At 38.1% G+C, this 19,013-nt stretch overlaps 1 protein-coding gene across 1 annotated transcript in view; it reads left to right on the plus strand.

The window, feature by feature from the left end:
* CLSTN2 (calsyntenin 2) overlaps positions 1–19,013 on the plus strand; it is a gene marked incomplete at its 5' end in the record, with an annotated part of 313,171 nt that overhangs the window by 126,798 nt on the left and 167,360 nt on the right. Inside the window, one exon of the mRNA XM_082288258.1 lies at positions 6,179–6,301. Within this exon, the coding sequence (XP_082144384.1) occupies positions 6,179–6,301 (123 nt within the window). The remainder of the gene's footprint in view (positions 1–6,178; positions 6,302–19,013) is intronic.

The raw sequence follows: 19,013 nt of genomic DNA on the forward strand, positions 1-19,013 counted from the left end.
CTTAGTGTCAAAACTCACATTGCCTTAATTGGGGCAGGAGTTTCCCGATATTATTTTATGTAAAAGCATGTAAAGCATTATGGTTTAAAGTTGTCTATCTAAAAATAAAGCTAGAACATAACTACTGGAATTTCAGTAATTCAGGCAATGGCATCACAGGGAGAATGAAGTGTGTGGGACAGAATAAATTTCTTCTTTACAATTTGTCTTTGGCAAAGCATATAAAATGTGTTTTATATGTGAAAGTTTCTGGAAAATTTTCAGGGTTTTTTGTAGGTGGGGAAACAGTTTCTCGTGATAGAGCTACTCAATGGTTTGGGTTTTTTTCCTAATGCTGAGAAAGATTTAATCCTGTAAAATGCAAGTGTTTGTTTACTTCTCCTACTTCACAGCAATTTTTAGTTTCCATTTCTTTCTTAGTTTCTTTTTCCTGAAAAATGCATTTATCCATGTCCTTGTTTTCTCTGCCTTCCAGAGAAAGTCTTAAATTCTTTCTCAAACTCCAATCCTCATTTCTTTAGTGACCTAAGCACCCAAATCTGCCTGTCTTCTGAACGTTTTTGTTCTTAGCTGCTACTTTATGAGATTTGGGATTTTGCTGCTGTCTTTGGTTTCTATTCCCGGCTCATTCTGGAAATCCAGGTTTCTATCTCAAGACATACCTTGGGGGAATTAAGGTCTACTCTGTTATAAAGTTACACGTGCCCAATACAGTCACATGTATGAACCATGTGACGAGGACTTGCTTTGCAAAAACCACAATCTCTGACATATTTCAGTTACCAGAAACTGGAGTTACTGGAGATGCCACCGAATTTCTATTAAGGATATGATTTTTCAAAACTTCTCACTTGTTCATCAGAGAATGAACATGGCACAAGCCACACTTGTGAGTCAAAATCATCTTCTGACCTCACCCTCTTTCAAGCTTCTCCTTCTTGGTTCAGAGCACAGGGCTGTTAAAACTCTCCAGAGAACAGGAATTCAACAAAGGACAAACTGTATTTTCAGTTGCCATTTGCTTTGAAACACCCGACAAGTGTGCCAGAGCTCTGGTCTTTGCTGATCCCACAGATTTCACTGTGGCATCTACCCAGGAAAGTATTGCCCCCAGCGGGGAGTGACTGCCAGGTCAATGGTGTCCGGGTCTGGAGGCTTTTCCAGCGAGAGGGACCGTGCCTTGGAGCTGTCCCTATGGCAGCTGCATCCCTGTAACAGGGCTCTAGCAGCATCTCTTGTTGCACAAGGCTTGCAGAGTGCACAAGGCAGGAAGTTCAGTCTCTTACATTCTACAGAAGTTAATAGGATTTCCTGTGTGTGTGTAAAGGGCCTCCTGAGCATCCTCAGTTTGTCTGGTTCTGAGGGGAAGGCCTTTGACACTTATGCAGGATTCCAGCAGGCTGAGCTGAAGAGCAGTGAAGTTAGCAGATGAAAAGACTTAGAGCTAAAAGAGGTGGTAAGAAAGCCTAAATTTTCTGCCAATTTCATTGGAATTGACAACCTCTTTAAGCTAGAGATGAGAGAATATGTTATCAACACAATTAAATGGAAAATAAATCCATTGTGCTATTTAGAGGAGACAAAGAAAGAAAACATTTGCATTCATAAAGCAATTCTTAACCATTATAATTTGCTACCTCAGGTTTTAGCTGCCTGAAGTTTAGAAATCAGCAGTTAAATTAACTGACAATATTGAATCTGCCCTAGTGTCAGGAGTTAAACCTTCTAAGAGTCACTTTTCTTTCTTTCATAATTCTTTTATAATGTGTTATTTTTGGATCAGTGACATTTTCTAAATGATTTGAGTCAGAAACCGTCTGAATTTTGCAAATACCATTGTACTGTGTCCCTTGTGCACGTGCTGCTTTCCACCCACTCCCCCTCTCCCCCCGCCCAAGCAAGTGTCTCTATTGGCTTAGAGAAAAGATGTCTTTCCTCAGAAGATGATGTCCTCATACATTTCGTCCTTATTGTAGTCCTGTTATAATAATGCTTCTGCACTGACAAATTGCAGTTCTGTTGCTCACAGGCTTTGAGACTTGGAAGATTTAATGCACAGATTGTGATTGCCTTCAGAAAGTGACGTGCATGTCTTGCAGTCTTAAATACAGTGTAGGAGGTCAGCATGTTTTGAGGCTTCTAAACATCATCTGGGCCTTTCTCTGTATTCATTTTGTTTCATTTTGGGGCCTGTCCTTAAACTGACTTTCACTTACAGCAATCCTGGGGGCATGAGGTTTCCTGCAGACTCTTCAGAATGGGGTTGGTTTTCTTTCACCGTTTTCTGCTCTGGTGCTTTGCGTGCCAAGTGCGTTTGCAGAGGGGGCACAGAGTGGCAGTTTTCTAGCACAGTGGTTTAATTGCATCCAAGGGCTTGTAATCACAACCTTTGATGGGACAGAGGGGGAAAATGCAGTGTAAATGGTGCAGGCAAATTTTAATGGATTGACCTCGAGCCATAATAAAGGAAGAAGATTAATTGTCTTATCCTAGATGTTATAAATTATTTATATAATGGATTTATATGAATGACTAATAAATTATAGGAAGGGAGGCAAGTTTAAAAAGGACAAACAACCCACAACATGGGTGTCTTTATGTCTTAACTAAATATGTTTGAATTCATGAAAGCCTTGTACTAATTCCAGCTTCCACCCAGCTAGACAAATGCAAGGAAAAGGAAGACAATAAATGCTTCCAGAGAAGATCTTTTGTGAGAAAGACAAAACCTTTTTTTTTTTTTAATTTTAGAGTTAATATCAATGTGCTGCAACTTAATATGTCTTAAGAGGGAATAGATTTTTTTTTTGTATAACTCTTATCTGCTGATTATCCAGCTTATTTGCTTGTTCAAGCTTAACTGGCTTTGTAGTGGTCTGCTTCCAAAATGGATACATGTTAATCTTTAAAATATCCTAATGAGAACTGTATATAATCAGAATTATGGAACTTTTTAAATAATGTGAAATTTGTTTTTCTTTTCCAGTTAAACATACAGTTTCATTTAGCCTGAAATAGACAGCATGGTAAAACTTTTTTGTTCTAGTGTTTAAATAAATGCAGTGTGGCATTATTGTGTTTTTGGAAACCTAAAATCTGACTCAAATATATCCTGAAGTAGAATCAGTAGCTCAAATAAGACAAGACAAAACACTTTTGAATTAATATTGAAATTTCTATACTGCATAGGGATAGGAAAATATCAGAGATTTGAGAGGTGTGTTAACCTGTGGATAAATACTGATTTGAACCAGTCTAACATTTTGTAGTTGTTCTTTTGTTTCAGAGTAAGAAACTTAAAGTATTCATTGATCATGTTATGTATGAAGGTTTTTCATTTAGAATCTATTATTTTATGAAAGCCTACAGAGTGGTTTATGCAGTTAGTTCTATGGGAACATTTTACCAGCCTTCAGCAGGGAGAATATAAACACGCCCCCCACCCCCACCACCCTACCAGAACACCAGCTACTCATCTCAGCATAAGAGATTTCTTATTTTAAAGCAAGTACCTGAAAGAGTGTAAAAGGATCAATAATTCTAATGATGTGAAAGTATTTCAAAGTGATAGATCATCTGATATAAAAGAATTGCTTTGTGCTCCCCAAGAGCATGTCTGTTTTCCATTATTTGTAAAGTTTCCACACCACGGGTTACACAGAGCATATATAGTCATATGTTTTACATTTGGGGTTGTATCTCCAAGATACATCTCCAAGATAAGAGCTTGAAAATTATTTGACATTTTATTTTATTTTGCTTTTGCTTTATTGTTCTTTTCTTCTTCCCAATACCAGTCTCTTTAAGGTCTTGGTCCAAACTGTGGCATTTGTTCGTAACATACTTTTCTTTTCTTCCCCCCAGTATAATTTAGGAATTACATTGCTGTCACTCATTTGACTGCTGTTATTGCTCATTGGACACCAATTGAAGAGAGCTAAGGCTGGTAGAATTGCAGTCACTGTACCCTGAGAGTTTCTTAAGTGAAAGTGCCATCAAAAGTATTCTGTAGGAATCCACACGAGGAAAGTTTTTGTGGGGTTTTTTTGTTGTTTGCTTGCTTGTTTGGGTTTTCTGTTTGATTGATTGTTTTTTAAGAGCTCAGAAACTTAACAGAATCAGGGGGAATGAAAAAGCATTTGGTACCTGAAATTTTAGTTGCATAAGGAGTTCCCTTTTCATGCGAGTTCCTGTGTACTATTTCATTGTGGCTAAGTTGTATCTGCCTTCAGTCAAGAGATGACCTTTGGCTCAGTGCAGCCTGTGTCAGTCAGAGCCTTTGAGTCATAGCTGAGTGCCAGTGGAGCACATTTGTGTGTCTGGATGTTCAGGCAATTCACGTTTTCAAATAACAAATACAGAATACTTCAGCTACCCTGCAAACCAGAATCCCAAATGCCATAAAAAGCTCTGAAATTGCATCCATCACTTCTCATTTTTCAACATCGACAAGACTTTTGGCCTTCATCTATTACATAAACTCACCAATCTCTCCTCTGGCTGTACAGTCATTACAAGATAAAGAGATTTGAGATCCCTGTTTTCCATTTCACCTTTCCCTGACACATCCCCACTTTAATCTTCATGTTGCTTAGTTATTGCAAAAATGGGCAAAACCAACTACTGTGAAGATAAGTATGCTTTCCTCTGAAAGAAGATATATTGCAACATAGAAATGAACTCAAAGCTCCCAGATTAGTGCTAGAATATAAACTAATTCAGCTTTAAAAGGATCAATCTTCCCGAGTCCTCAGTTTCCTAATGGTTAAACAAAGAAGCAAGAAGGAAAAAGAATGAACTTCAATTTGCCACAAATATATTTGTAGGCCTTTTCCAAATAGCCAGTGAAAAAAATAATTTGTTCATTGCCCATGTTTACTTGTGGCCAGAGCCCTCTCTGTTGTCTTGGTGATTTTTGCTGCTTTCTTCTCAAAGGGAGGGACTTGAATCTCATTGATATCTGGGGGTTTTACAGAAGACAAGGCAGGAAAGAGTTTAGGGTTATATCTGTGGATTTTGCTTAGTTTTTAATTTTTTTAATTTCTTTTTTTAAATCTGATTTCACTCGAAGTGTCAACTTTCCATCTTTGAGGTGATTTCTGTTAATTCACCAGGTATTTTCCTCAGTGTATGGTACACACAGCTAAATAATAGGTATAGAAATTACCTTGCATCTGAGTTTGCTGCAAATGTGGTAGATATTCCTTGATGCAGTGCTCCCTCTTGCCTGGGGGAGTACATTCCTCGAATTGAAATTCATTTAGCTATCACCACTGTATTACTTATGTAGGAGTTCCAGTGACATAACATTCAGATTGCGCCTGCAGGAAGAAAGCACAATTTATAACAGAGCAAAGCTAGGCCTCTTACATTTCCCCCTTCCTTTTTGTTTTGTGTCTTCATACTTTCCAATCAGTAGGAGATGGATTGTGAAAGGGATGTAAATGGTAAGGGTTCAGGAATAAGACAATCTGATGATGTGGTGTATCCTCTCCTTAAAGTGTCTTTTTTGTATGATCTTCCCCTGTGCTTCAAGACCAGATATCCAAATGTTCAACAGCTGGATTTGAAGGACAGTTTTTTCCAGAAAAACATCAAATCCCATTTAAGCATACCTAAAGCTGGTTAAATTGAAAAGAAGTGCAAACTTTTATCAGTGATTAAAATGTAGAAGCTTATGTTTTCTCTACGATGTACAGAACACAAAAGCAATTGTAGGTATTGTCTCGAAAATACAAAGGGAGAAGTTGCCCAAGAGTCAAGTGTTCTTACCCACCCTTCTGCTTGCCTTTGTGTCTTGTCGAGTTGGGTTTCTCTGGATGCCCTTTCTCTTGCACCAGAGCTTTGCAACTGAAAGTAATTCCTTCAGAGGTGTCTGAACCTAATTATGCTGACAGCTGAGAACACATTAAAAATATTTTGCAAATTGACTTTTTATTTTGGTGTCTTAATTGGAGGGATGGCTGTAAGTGGTGGTTTTCTCATCAGTGCAGTACAATGTGCATATCATTTTTCTTTTATATTTGAATGTTTATTTTAGGGATCTTGTTAGTGGCTTTTGCGTAATACCATTAATACTGGAAGTATGTTAAATAATTTCTCTTTATAGATAAAATGAGCCAAATGGACATGAAACACAAACCAAATTAATTAGGCATGGTTTTTTTTTCTTTTCTAGTGAACAAACACAAACCCTGGATTGAGACGTCGTACCATGGAATCATAACTGAAAACAACGACACTGTGATTTTGGATCCTCCCCTGGTTGCTTTGGATAAAGATGCACCTGTTCCCTTTGCAGGTAGGAATGTACATTAGCAGCAGCATTTGAGCCTGTGGATTGCATTTTGAATTTATTAGCATTTGTAAGGAAGGAATTTCCAGTGTAATTTGAAGGACCCATGTAAAGGCTGTGTCTGAATCCTCAGAACCCGATTACTGGCCCACAGATCTTGAAATGAGGTGTTTCCTCCACTGAATTTGTTGTGAAGCAGAACAGAATAATACAGCAGGCACCCACTATCAACATATTTTTAGGGAAAACACAATAATTATACAGTTACATTTGAATTTGCTTTTATAGAAACGAATTGTTGCAAATACCTGAAGTAATACATAACTAATTTTTGTTCAGCAGTAAGAGCCCCTGCTTCCTCTCTTCCTATTCTGCTCCCTGGCTATGGGCAAGCTGTCTGACAAACATTTAAAGTTGCTCAAATCATATCTTACTGTGTAAGTACTTTATAACTGTCAAAACTTGGACAGAAAATTTAATGGAGGTATTGAAAATTTTTGCTCTGGTTGCTGTGTGATAGATGTATGTCATACACAAGTTTTCATCTGTATTGAGTCTGTTTTTCCTGACACTTTTTCTGTCCTGAGTCCCTTAGGCAGAATATGGGACTTCTGCATGTCAAGCAAGTTTTCTCTTAAATTCCCTCTTTCATTAAGAATACTTTTTGAAGAAAAGGGAGAATAGTAAAGCTTGATAGCTGCTCTGAAGATCCTAAGATGGTGCAGTTGTTAAAAAGATAATATTGTTTAAGAATATTTTCTAAGGAAAGGAACTGCTAGAGGTGAGTATCCTTGTTCTTGTGGGGTAGTCATGTTCAGGAAGCAGAAGTCCAAGTGCTTGTCCCAAACAGCATTTTACAGCTTCCTGAAAGAATTGTTCTGTCACTTTTCCCAAAAGCTTATACTGGCATCAATTCCTACCCTGCCAAACAGGGGTTCACAAATGGTTTTTATATATTGAACCCTATTTTAATATCAAGATTTGTTTGTCTCTCATGGTGCGCAGTTATTCTTTGTTGCATGAAGGTCAATTCCTAGTGAAAAGATGCCCTTTTCATTTTTTTCCTTTTTTCTATTTCTCTATTACTGTGGGTGTTCCATCTCATATTTGGTTCTCTTGCTTGCATTCCCCTTGGATCCTTTCAGGGACGTTAGTCACATGCTGTTGTCACTGACATTGCAAACTCTGCTGACTGGGAATTTGTTAGCCTAATTATTTTCTTCAGCTTTTACATTGGGAGAATCTACGTGTTTTTCATTAAATAGTGATTTACTTTTCATGTAGAGAATCATCCTTTGAAATACTGAACTTACACAGGCACACTGGCTTTTGTGATAAAGGTTACGTTAGACAGTAGTTTTAATTTAGCTTCTCCATTTATTGTTTTGAATTATTTATATTGTGAGAAGTATCTACTTCTTACAAGGGAAAATACTTTCTGTGTATTCCCTGGTATTAATAGTTCATTTCCTGATAGTATTTGGCCTCATGATCTGCAGTCCAGGCATAATATTATAGTACTGATTGAACCCTTCACTCAGGTTCTGGATTCCCCCTGTTTTTGGAAAAACCTCTATGCATTTTGCAAACTCGTCTTTTTAAATTGTTGGAGGAACTTAATATTTTTGTTGGAATTTTTGCTTTAATATCATGTACTTTTATTGGGTTTCATGATATCATTAATTTATTTAAGGTTTTTTATGGAAAATTGAATTTGCGTCATGTATTTAGGAGGAGAAAACTGAAACAGATACAATTACAGCATTAATGATATTCAGTAACTGTACTTTTAATAGTGTGGTAATGTGGAATATCCTTTATGGGTATATTTTGCTTAAATGTGGAAATTTAGGTTGTATAATACATCAGTCTTTAATTGTAACAGAGAATCAGAGCTCCAACAGTTCCTTTATCGATAATCAGCCTGTTAATATTTTCAGTATTTTGTGCAACTATTGGAGAAGAAAAAAATAATAATATTTGGAAATTTTTCCATGGTTTGTTGGTTGTTTTTTTAATGGGCCCAGATTCAAGAATATATCAGGGCAGTTTCTGATCTGTGCTGAAATGTCTGCTTAGATCTCCTTGAGCAAACTGTTCCAAGACTAAATTTGTGTGATTTCTTCCTCTGCAACAACCACTGCAATAGTGTACAGGCAGATTGTTGGTTCTTCCATCAGGATTTGTGTTACCTTACAGAAATAAACTTTTTTTCTAGTAGTACCAATGTGACAAAATCTATTGACAAAAGAGCCCCTCCAACAAACCAAAACAAAACCCAAATCTCAACCAAACAAAAAAGACAACAACCCAACTGCCATATATGCATTCACTCTGCAGATGGGCATAAGTTCTGTAGGACCAAAACCGAACCAACAACAGGAGGCACAGTGTTGTGTTACCCACCAGGCTGATGGTCCTAGGGCAGCCCTGTATAGAGACGTGGCTGGATGTTATGTGCACAGTGAAATCTTTCTGCTGTTCATAATGTCTTCCCTTTGAAGTGCTCGTCCTCCATCAGTGACAGATTTAGGGAAATTTACAGGATTTGTCACTGTGACAGGCCATGGTAGGGGAAATGCATATTTATTTAATACATTTATCTACTAATTTATACTTATTTATTCCATATTTACGTGTTGCTGGTGAGGACGTAGTTCTTTTGGACATGCTCTTAAGTTGTGGAAGGAAGGGGTAGGTGGTCCTTGAGTTCGTAGCCAAGGCGAAGGGATCTCCAGCCTGAAAGTCACCTCAAAATGAGTGCCCTGGAGACTGGGAACTTACCTGAGGTTTTCTCTGCAAATCCCTGCTTACTGCTTTGCCAGGCAAAGTCTGGGATATCTGTAGAGGCTGCACGATGCTCTCCAGGATTGCAGTGATGACAGGATGAGCACTACCAACAGAAGGGAGCAGCTGATAATGGGATCCCACTGCTCTTCCCATGCTGGAAAGCACAGCTCTGCTGTACAGCCCTGGCTTCTGGAAGGGCTTTCCACCCCCTGAGGAAGATCTGAGTCCAGAGAGGAGTCTGGAAGTGGTGCAAGTTTTCCAGCTCTGAGCTGTGCATATCAGGATGTTTTGAGCCATGCACAGAGCACTTTGATCCTGCTGCTTGCCCTGGTAGTTTAAGCATTTCATATTTGTCACCTGAGAAAATGGTTTTTCACCAGATAACTGCTTTGTTACTTGGCAGAACTAAGATATTAAGCGGCATTTGCTATTCAATGATTCTTATCTGTCCTTAGTGCTTTGATATGTTTTCTGTACCCATTCCCATGTTCTCATTTTTTAGTTTTAATGTAACTTGTGGCTCAGGTCTGCTCCAAACTGCAAATGGTGGTTTTGTTTTTACTTATGGAAACTTTAACATTTTTCCTAATACCTCTGCCTTTTTTCATCACTGTGGCTACTAAGGTAAGTCTGTCAACCCCTTCTAGGAGTACACACGTTATGGTGCACATCGAACTTGAGTGGTCGCAAACTTGAGTGGAGAAAATTACTGTAATCTGCTCTTTTTTTTTTACCCCTGTCTAATGTTTAACGTCGAGGGTGATGACAGGAGAAAAAGTAATCTTCTGTGCAGTTACCATCTCAACAGGTCTGTGTTTTCAGGAAGGATTAAGCAGAGACTAACAGGACTAAATGTGCCTGTGAAAATGCTGACTGTCAAATGTGATCAGCATATTTCATAACTGGAGCATGAAGACTTTCACAAGATTGCAATGAATGGCTTTTGGTGTCTCTTTATCTTATTAATTTATTGTGAATAATTGACGTGTATGTAAAGTCCTGGTTCTTAAAATTATCTTGGTATAAGCATACCTCACTTTCTCTTTTTTATGCAATTACATTTTTTTGTCTCCTAGTTTTGAAGGAAAGCTTGAAAATAGCAGTATAAGCTTCTAAGTGTGAGAAGTTTCAGTATCAACGGTTTTCCATATTACAGTTTTTCAAGTCCTGGCCCAAAAAGGGTTTTCACAGAGTGGTGAAATACAACTGAATTACTAAACTCACTGTGGCAGCCTGGAGCCTTTTGCAGGGTATCAGAGACACTCCCTGACCCTCCTCCCATCCCCTTGGCCAAAAAATAAACCTCACAAAACCCACAAAGAAACCATAAGCATTGTATAGATGCAGAGTGGACTTAGCTCATTTAGGGACATCCATGGGAGCAATCTCTCTTAAAAAAACCTAATAAAATGTATATGAAAAAAGGAATGTAGCTAATTCAGTTTACACTGACTGGCACAGTCAGCCATGCAACAATCAGCTCCCTTTCTGGTGGGGAGGCGGGTAATCACTTTAAGGATTTGACTTTCAGGCTTAGGGGTAGTTTGGCTAGAAACAAGGTGAGATCTACTGAATCAATTTGACAGGATTCTGTCCCTCACAGAATGCTGTGAGATTATGGAAGGCTTTTGGAAAAGACATCTATCTGCATTCCAATAACAGCAACTATGTTTCATCAGCAATGCTGTGCAAAAATAGATATGAAAGGAACTTCAGGATGTCGTCAGTCCATCCTCCTGCCCAAGGCAGGACCCTTGTCATTCCTGATAAATAGTTTTGTGTCCTAATCTTACAGCTCTGTAGTGACAGAGATGCAACAGCTTCCCTGGGTGATCTATTGCACACTTCACCATACTCCTGGTTTTTTATGAAGCTTGGTCTGAGCTTTCTGTACAGTGATTTTAGTGCATTAGGGTTAGTCCTATCCTAAATGGCTAGGTAGAACAGATTATTCAGACTCTTTTTGTGCAGAAGCCTTTTATGTTACTCCCTAAAAGCATTGTGATCATCTAAAACAGCCTGGGCTGGAGGGTGTTTCTGCTGTTTGTGGTGTTACCTGAAGCAGAGGAGGTAACTTTCAGAGCAATGAGATGATGGATGCCCATTCTCACCTTGAAAGAGAAGAGCCACACTTGTCACTGTGTCCCCATTGCTGGGCCGATAAACTCGCATTCGAGTGCCTTGTGTCACAGCAAGGCTGAGCTGCGTAGTTGTACCAGAGTTGGGCCCATTACATCCTCAGCTGCTTTTATGCTCTTGATAAATTTATAGAGAGCCTTTCTTAGAAAGATCAGAGGTCTGGCTGCCCCCAGACAAGTAATCTGTGTCTCAGAAGCAGTTCCAGATCACACCTCCTTGGCAGATGGAGTCCTAGTCTCTGACTATATTTTGGCTGTGCTGAAAGCACTGTAAAGAATAAGGAGACAAAAAAAACCAGCTAGGAAGGATGCCTGAATATTCACTGAACTACAAGCTGCCACCACAAACTCTCCCAAATCTTCTTTGTTATTCTAGCAGTTCAGAGGAGTGTGTATTCTCAGCTGCACCACAGCAAATCCAGTAGTTGTCAGTCCACTTATACCCAGGGGCTGAACACGAAATCCCATTTCTCTGCTTCAAACTGTGAAGCTGTCCAGCCTCCTTGTTCGTTTGTTTGTATTGATAAGCAGTGGCATTAATAGCAGCAGCTATCCTTTTGGTACAACATTAAAAGTACAGAAGTTATTTTAAAATTGTCATTCTGAATATTGTCATTTCTACTCACTGTCAGCCAGCCTTAGAGCACAAGTCAGTTTATGATGCCCAGAATTCATTGGTGTTAAATATTTCTCTGTGAAAATGAGGCATGATCAAAAAATATGAAGTGCAGGTGAAGCCACAGAGTGTTGCAGTTTTTTTATAACAATTTTAAAGTGATTTTTAACTTCTATCTTTGAGGTTTACATTTATTACTGCAGCTTAATTAGTTAAGACTGTAGCATTCAAAGGCAAAAAACCAATCTCTTCATGGCGATCTTAATCTAAGGTAAAATAAAAGATTGGTAATAGCACAATTAATTTTGGAGATGCTTTTTTTGGCTTAAGGGATGCTGCTCATCATCCAGTAAAGTTAAGAGTGATAAACATGCTCAGGTTTCAGATTTAGAATGCACCAAAAACCCAATCACTCTCACAGTGACCTCTGTTAGTCCCTGAAGCTCAGAGATGAAGGGTCTGAGGGCTTTGGGGTTTGGTTACTTTTTGTTCTTGAAGTTTTTGCCGATTGAGTTTGATTCCATTTCTTAGTCATTTTTAGAGCTGTGCAATAATAATAATAGGTGACATCAATGTGTCCAAGGAAGACTCAAGGATCAAGGATTCAGGCTGTTCTAATGGAGCTTTTAGTGGCTGCTGAGTGGTCTGTCATTGCAGGAGGAAGGGGTTAGGCAGAAAATGAGAATTGAATGCGTGAGAGTGAATGCAAGTTCCTTCTGACAGATAAAACCAATGATGAATGGGAATGTTGAGATACTTTATTACACCTAAATATGCTAAATTACTTGAATCTAGAAAGAAGCAAGGTAAATAACCAACTAATTCCAGTCTGATGATAACCACTTGGACTTTTAAAACTATTTATGGAAAATACTTGTTTGAAATAAATTTGGGCTGGTTTTGAGTAGTTTTCTTTATGTATAAGACTTGATCTTTAGAAAAATAGGACAGAATATTACAGTGGATTGCAACCCTACACAATAGGACAGGGACAGAATCTTATAACCCTGAAGTGTACTAAGTAACCATTTAGGTAAAAAATCGTTTAGTTAAAACAGATTATCGCTGAAGCTGCCAGGAAAATAGTGAGAGTTGTTAAACTTCTGGGCTATTCAGAACACAAGAGAGAAACCTGAGTGGGGAGTACTTGAATTACTAAGCCTGTAGGTCCAAAAATTTGTAGCTTCTGTTATGCTCGGAGTATGGATGAAGATTTTGTGTTGCACTCCTTTGAAACTAATGAAGCCTTGCTGTGTGAGAGCCTTGCTTATAATTAAAAACTACACTGTGAACAATGTGCCTGAATCTGCAGCTAAAATACAAAGTCATTTATTTCAATGAACTATATCCATTACGTTTTTATTTTCAACCAAGTATTTTAAAATCTGCAGAAAGTAATTTATTTTGTTGAGTTAACAAAATAAACTTTAACAAGTTTTTTTTCTGCAATGAAACATTTTAGTGTGAATTAAGACTGCTTTTGAGATGTAATTTTTGCCATGTAGTTAAGCGTGGTTTCTACACTTTTTAGACATTCTCTAAGATCAGAGACAGTTCCTCAAGGATTTCAAATTCTGAAGGTTACAGGAAGGGCAGCATAGGAAGCACATCTGTTTGGGGATATAACAAGGATGAAGAATAGTTCTCTTGTTATGGTTTGTGTAACACATGTAGGGTTACTTGAGGTTTGAACAGGCTCATATATTAAAATAAGTGAAAAATGTAAAACTGCTGTAGTTATCCCTCATCATTAAGATTGCTGTAGAAATCATAACTGCTTAAATTTTTACAATTTCAGGTAGAAATGAATGTTTTCCAACTTTTATTGATATAAATGAAATTATTTTAAAAACTCTGCTAGCAAGCATAACTCCAAGACATGAAGATTTACACTGAGCCAATTGAAGCAAACAAGAATGACACCCCCTAGGACGTTTTCTCTTGTTGTGTAGTTTGATTCTCTTCGCTATTTGATACTCAAGAAGTAGTGAACTTGCCCTGCTCACTTTTGCTCTCCAGTCTGTGTGAACCTGAGAATCCAAAATCTGCACCCATCTTTATTTCCAGTGCTGCAATAACATAAGGGACTCTCAGAGGGAGGGCTGAAAGAGTAGTGTGAGAACTCAAAGGAAGGAATAAACTGGGTCAAATAATGCAAATTCCACTCTAATATCTCTCTTCACACTTTCATTCCATCTGTGGTCCACCCATTAATTCAATTCCATCTCTCTCCTTTACATAAATATTTCCTTTTATGTGTGAGTTCCTGTGTTGTCATGTTCTTACGTGAATGATGACGAAAATCAAAAAGGTCTGCTTGTAAAAGCATGAAGGATTCTTTATAAAGACTTACAAAAATAATTTATAATATCAGGAAGTGTTAGTAATGTAATGAGTGGAATTGGAATATTCACTTAAAAGTTTACTGCAACAAAATTGGCACTGCAGGATTCCAGCTTGCTTTAAAAATAAAATCAAAAGGCTTTAAAATGTGTTCCTTGGAATGGAACTACTTGAGTTAATGTAAAGCAGCAGGGACATGTCACTTGCTTGTAATGGTTTCTAAATATTAAGAACATTTTAAAAGAATAGCCTGAGTAGGTAATTATTTATTCTTCAGAATTCCTTATGGTTATTGGTCAACAATTCTCTTGTGAGAAGAATAGATAAAAGCCCCCACTTTTCTTTAAACTCGCTTCTTTCCAGTCAGCTGAAAAAAGCTTATTTTTCTGAACAAGAACAAACACTCCCAATAGCCTGAAAGTGGTGTTGATCCCTTTGCTTGCTAGGACCACCTAAAAAATGCACGTGATGCTACTTCTATGAAGCAAAAAGGGGAAGGAGAATATAAAGAATTCAAACTCTGGACAGGTGGTTTAGGTCATCGATTTTCTGCTCAATTCTCCTGTTTCTGGCTGTGTGAAATGGATCAAACCAATTTGTTCTCCTGGCCTGTGGTTTCCTCCACTGTCCTTTTTTCTGTGTTCAGATTATAAAAAAAAAGAGCTCTCCCAAGTGCTTTTATCTCAATGACTGTGGAGCACTGAGCATCTCTGAGTGCAGCACCAGCACAAGGAGGATTTGCTGTTCTCACCTATTTTCTGTTCCATAACCATTTATGAGATAGGTGTGTTTACAGGGGATGTAACAATGGGATTGTGTGGATGTTGAGAACCTGAGTTAACAATCCTTCTGGAGATACACATCAGTGTGGTTCACAGCTCTGTCTCTGACTGTCACCCCTGCTCCAGACAGAGGCACTGCACAGATACGAAGGAAAAGTATTGGCAAACAGTGGAGTGGAGAAGGGAGAGGGGAAATGGATTGTCTAGGCATTTTTAAGGTTGCTAGTTCTCAAAATTAAAAAATAATTCCTTGAGTGTTTAATCTTGGGGTTGTGCTTTGTGAAGAAGAAACAAAATGTGTCTTGCTTTTTACCAAAAATGTGGTACATACTAAATGTGTTTATCATTGAGTAGATCTGTGTTTGGTTTTGGCCGTTATAGATTTAATATCAAGGAATAAAATATCCAATTATTTAAGATGAAAACACAAGAGGTGATGTAAAGAGCCAAGTATTTTCTTAATCATGTTATGTGTGCAGAGAGATGTCACAGGGATGTTGTGGATGGTGCTGATCCCACTGAGATACGGTGAAGCTGCAAGGAGGCTTCCCTGTCCTGTGTAAGCCTTGCTATTTGTGTGGCAGTGATGCTTTTATTTCAAAATAAATAACTTTTTAAAATTGTAATTTATTTTTTATATAAACTATTCACTCTCAACTACTATGACTATGTACAATGTGCACAAAAATGGAGGTCTTCAAAATATTAGGTAGGAATAAAAATTCTTAATACCACTGGTTTAACATTACATGACTGCTAGGCCATGAATGTTCTTTATGTGTCTTAGGCTCATATAAAAATTAGAGGAAAGTAGATTGAAGGTATTTTACAGCAGACTGACTCCTGGAGTTCACTCTTCTGGCAAAGTGACCCCCCCTGTGTTGAGTGAACACCCTGGCAGGGGCTCATGTCCTCATTGCATTCTCTTGTACAGCAGTTCTGCATTGACCTCATCATGTAACAGGTGTGAAATCCATGTGTCTCCTGTGAACCTTCGCATTTTATATCAAGGAAATGCTCTTTTAGTTGTCATTTTCCCCATGTTTCTTTAGATTGTATTAAAAAGAAGTAGACACGGATATCAGACCTCTCAGTAATTGTAAATATGGCAGCTTATGATATATGTCATTAATACAGTTAAACGTGCTAAAATATTTAAACTGCAGTCTTTAAATACATAGTTGAATACTACTTTAAGAGGAATATGTATTGTCTACACTTGATTCATTTGGGGACTTTGTCTATCAGTGGGACTTAATTTTCTGGTTAACCGTGGCTGTGAGCATATTTTTGGAGGAGAGGTTGTGAGAGTGTTGGGGACTCAAACTTGTCATGCTGTTGGACATCTGTCTTTGTTTCAGGTTAATTGCAATATATTAATTTACTCTTGATTTTTTAAGAGCTTTTTAAAAGAAAGATTTTATTACCAGATATAACAGACTTTTTACTGCATGTAATATCCCTTCTGGCCTTTCTATATTCTATTGATCCTGTTGTGGTTTAACCAGCAGGCAGATGAACACCACACAGCTTCTCCTTCACACCCCCACCTCAGTGAGACTGGGAAGAGAGTCAGGGAAAAAATCTAGAATTTGCAGGTTGAGATAAAGACAATTTAAAAAACAGAAAAGAAAGGGGAAGTGATAATGGAATTAGAATATAAGATGATGCACAATGATGTTGCTCGCCCCTCCCTGACTAATGCTAGTTCACAGTAGCAGGTGTGGCCACCTTTCCCCCCAGTTTATCCTCTGACATCATGACCTGTGGAATATTCCTCTGGCCAGTTTGGCTCAGCTGGGGCTGGGTCTCCTCCCAGCTTCTTTATATGCCAGTGATGCACTGTTCTGAAGAAAGATGAAATATCCCTTTTTTCTTAGTGCCAAGTTAAAGAGGATAAACCTTCCTTTTGAAAGGTGTCGCACTGCAGTGACACCCAAATGTCATCTGAGTGCCCCTTGGTCTGGATTACTGGTTAAAAATGTCATCTAAAATTGTACAAGTAAATTTAACCATAACACTTACGAAACCTTCCTGAGTTATATGTGCCAAAGCTCCAAAGGATGTGAATCTGCATGCTGGCTAGGAGGACCAAATCTACATTATTTTTGGTTGAAAAAACAGTCCCAAGCCAAAAGAATGCTGCAATTAGAAATGTCTGACCTTATTCCAGCTATCTGGAGAATCTCTCAGCATCTTCACTAGTTGGGTTCTTTGTCAGTGACACCAGACTGGCACACAGCAATTTTGTTCAGTGATTTGGAAACAACCTCTCCATTTATAAATGAAGTCCAATGCTTCTATATTAAATAGACCAAAGATTTATATTATTTTAAATGTTGTCTGATGTCAGGTTGACTCTTGTTTCTCAGGCTGAAAGGCAGTGTAGAAAGACAGTGGAGGCAACACTAGATTTTTTTTGTTTGTTTGTTGCCTCCATCATGGGGGGGAGGAGGTGAACATAAACACAGTGGAGTCCAGAATCTGTGAGAAAACAATATATCATTTGTGTTAGGTTTTTGCAGGATTATACATTCTGCCACCCACAGGCTCGACAGAGCCCTCGTTACCATCTGCTCCTGCCATGGTGGCAAACACTAGAGCTGCCCAGCTAATTGGCTCAGGCGAGTTTAATTAAGGAGGACATGCTGGTGTGATTAAATGATGGAAAATGGGCACCCAATCCCATCCACACAGCTCCAGTCATCTCCTGGATGCCCTAATCCTTTCCTTGGAGCGTTGTGTGGTCTCACTCTCTTGGATCCTTGCTCTCTCCCTCCCCCCTCAATGCCTCGTTTCAGTGTCGTGGATTGTCAATTGATTTGTTTGTCACGCCCTTCCATCACCCTGACCTTGACACATTCTCTTCTTACTGAAAACCCATGAGGGCTTAAATAGATAAAATATTGCTAGGTGTGAAGTATAGGTAGGTATGTTACAGGCATTTATGATTCATGCTATTTTAAAACTTCTGTGCTGTTATAGCATCTTTTGGACAGAATTACCAGTGTATGCATTTTGTATCCACACAAACACTTGCCTTACTTTATTACTTTTGTAATAAAGTATTTTGTATCATGAGTCAGTTTCCCTCACTTATAGCATTGTCTCTTGTGTGATGTTTAGAAAATTATACAAAGACTGAGAGAAAAAGAACTAGTTCTTGAAAATGATTGAAACAAACTTACGTTACCTTTAAAAATGCGAGTTGAATTTTTAAATTTCTGATTTTTTCTTGTTTTTTAAAAATCATAATGTACTCTAACTTGCTTGCCCTTTATATAAATTTTAAAATAACAGGAAAATAATTTGGATTAACAAACGAGAGCAATTGCCAACCTTTTACAGGAATTCATCTCCATAAAAAACTGTATTTAAATTTAAGTGTTTTCCTTTAAAATCATTTAATGTATTAAATTTGAATTTAGTTCAAGCATTTCAAATTAACTTATTCCTGTCATATGACAAGGAAATTTAAATAACTGTGATGCTGCAGCAGTGGATATAATAACCACAACATGTCAGGCCTAGTGTGTTTTGTTGTTGCTGAAAAATTTTCAGGTCAGGTGGGTCCCTTTTTAACCAGCTGCTCAAAAAATTTCTGAAAGGCTCATTGGTACTCGATTGATTTGTTAGTGCATGTGACAGATTTAATGGATATTTCTGACAAGACTTCTGCTCCTTACTGATGCCTGCCTTGGAGAGCTTCCAGGTGTGCTAATGAAAACAGTCGTGAATGAAGGCAGGAACAGCGAACGTTGCATTTGATGTGGAATCCAGAGCACAGAAATTAAATTCAATATAACACTGTAATTAATAGGCGTGCTAGAATTGAAAGGATGACAGCAATTTAACATCAGCTTTTAGGTGCTTTTGGACTAGAATACATTATTTAGGACAGCAAAGCTTCTGCATGCCAACTGGCAACTTCTGTGGAGCTGAGAGCTGTGTTTCTGTACAGCCTCCCAGGGCTTCACTTCTGCAGTGTTTCACCAAAACTGGACAGAGCAAAGGGAAAAATTCTGCAGCTCTGTTGGCTCAAATGGATA

This window comes from Coloeus monedula (assembly GCF_965178545.1).
Source record: "Coloeus monedula genome assembly, chromosome: 10".
Classification (NCBI taxonomy): domain Eukaryota; kingdom Metazoa; phylum Chordata; class Aves; order Passeriformes; family Corvidae; genus Coloeus; species Coloeus monedula.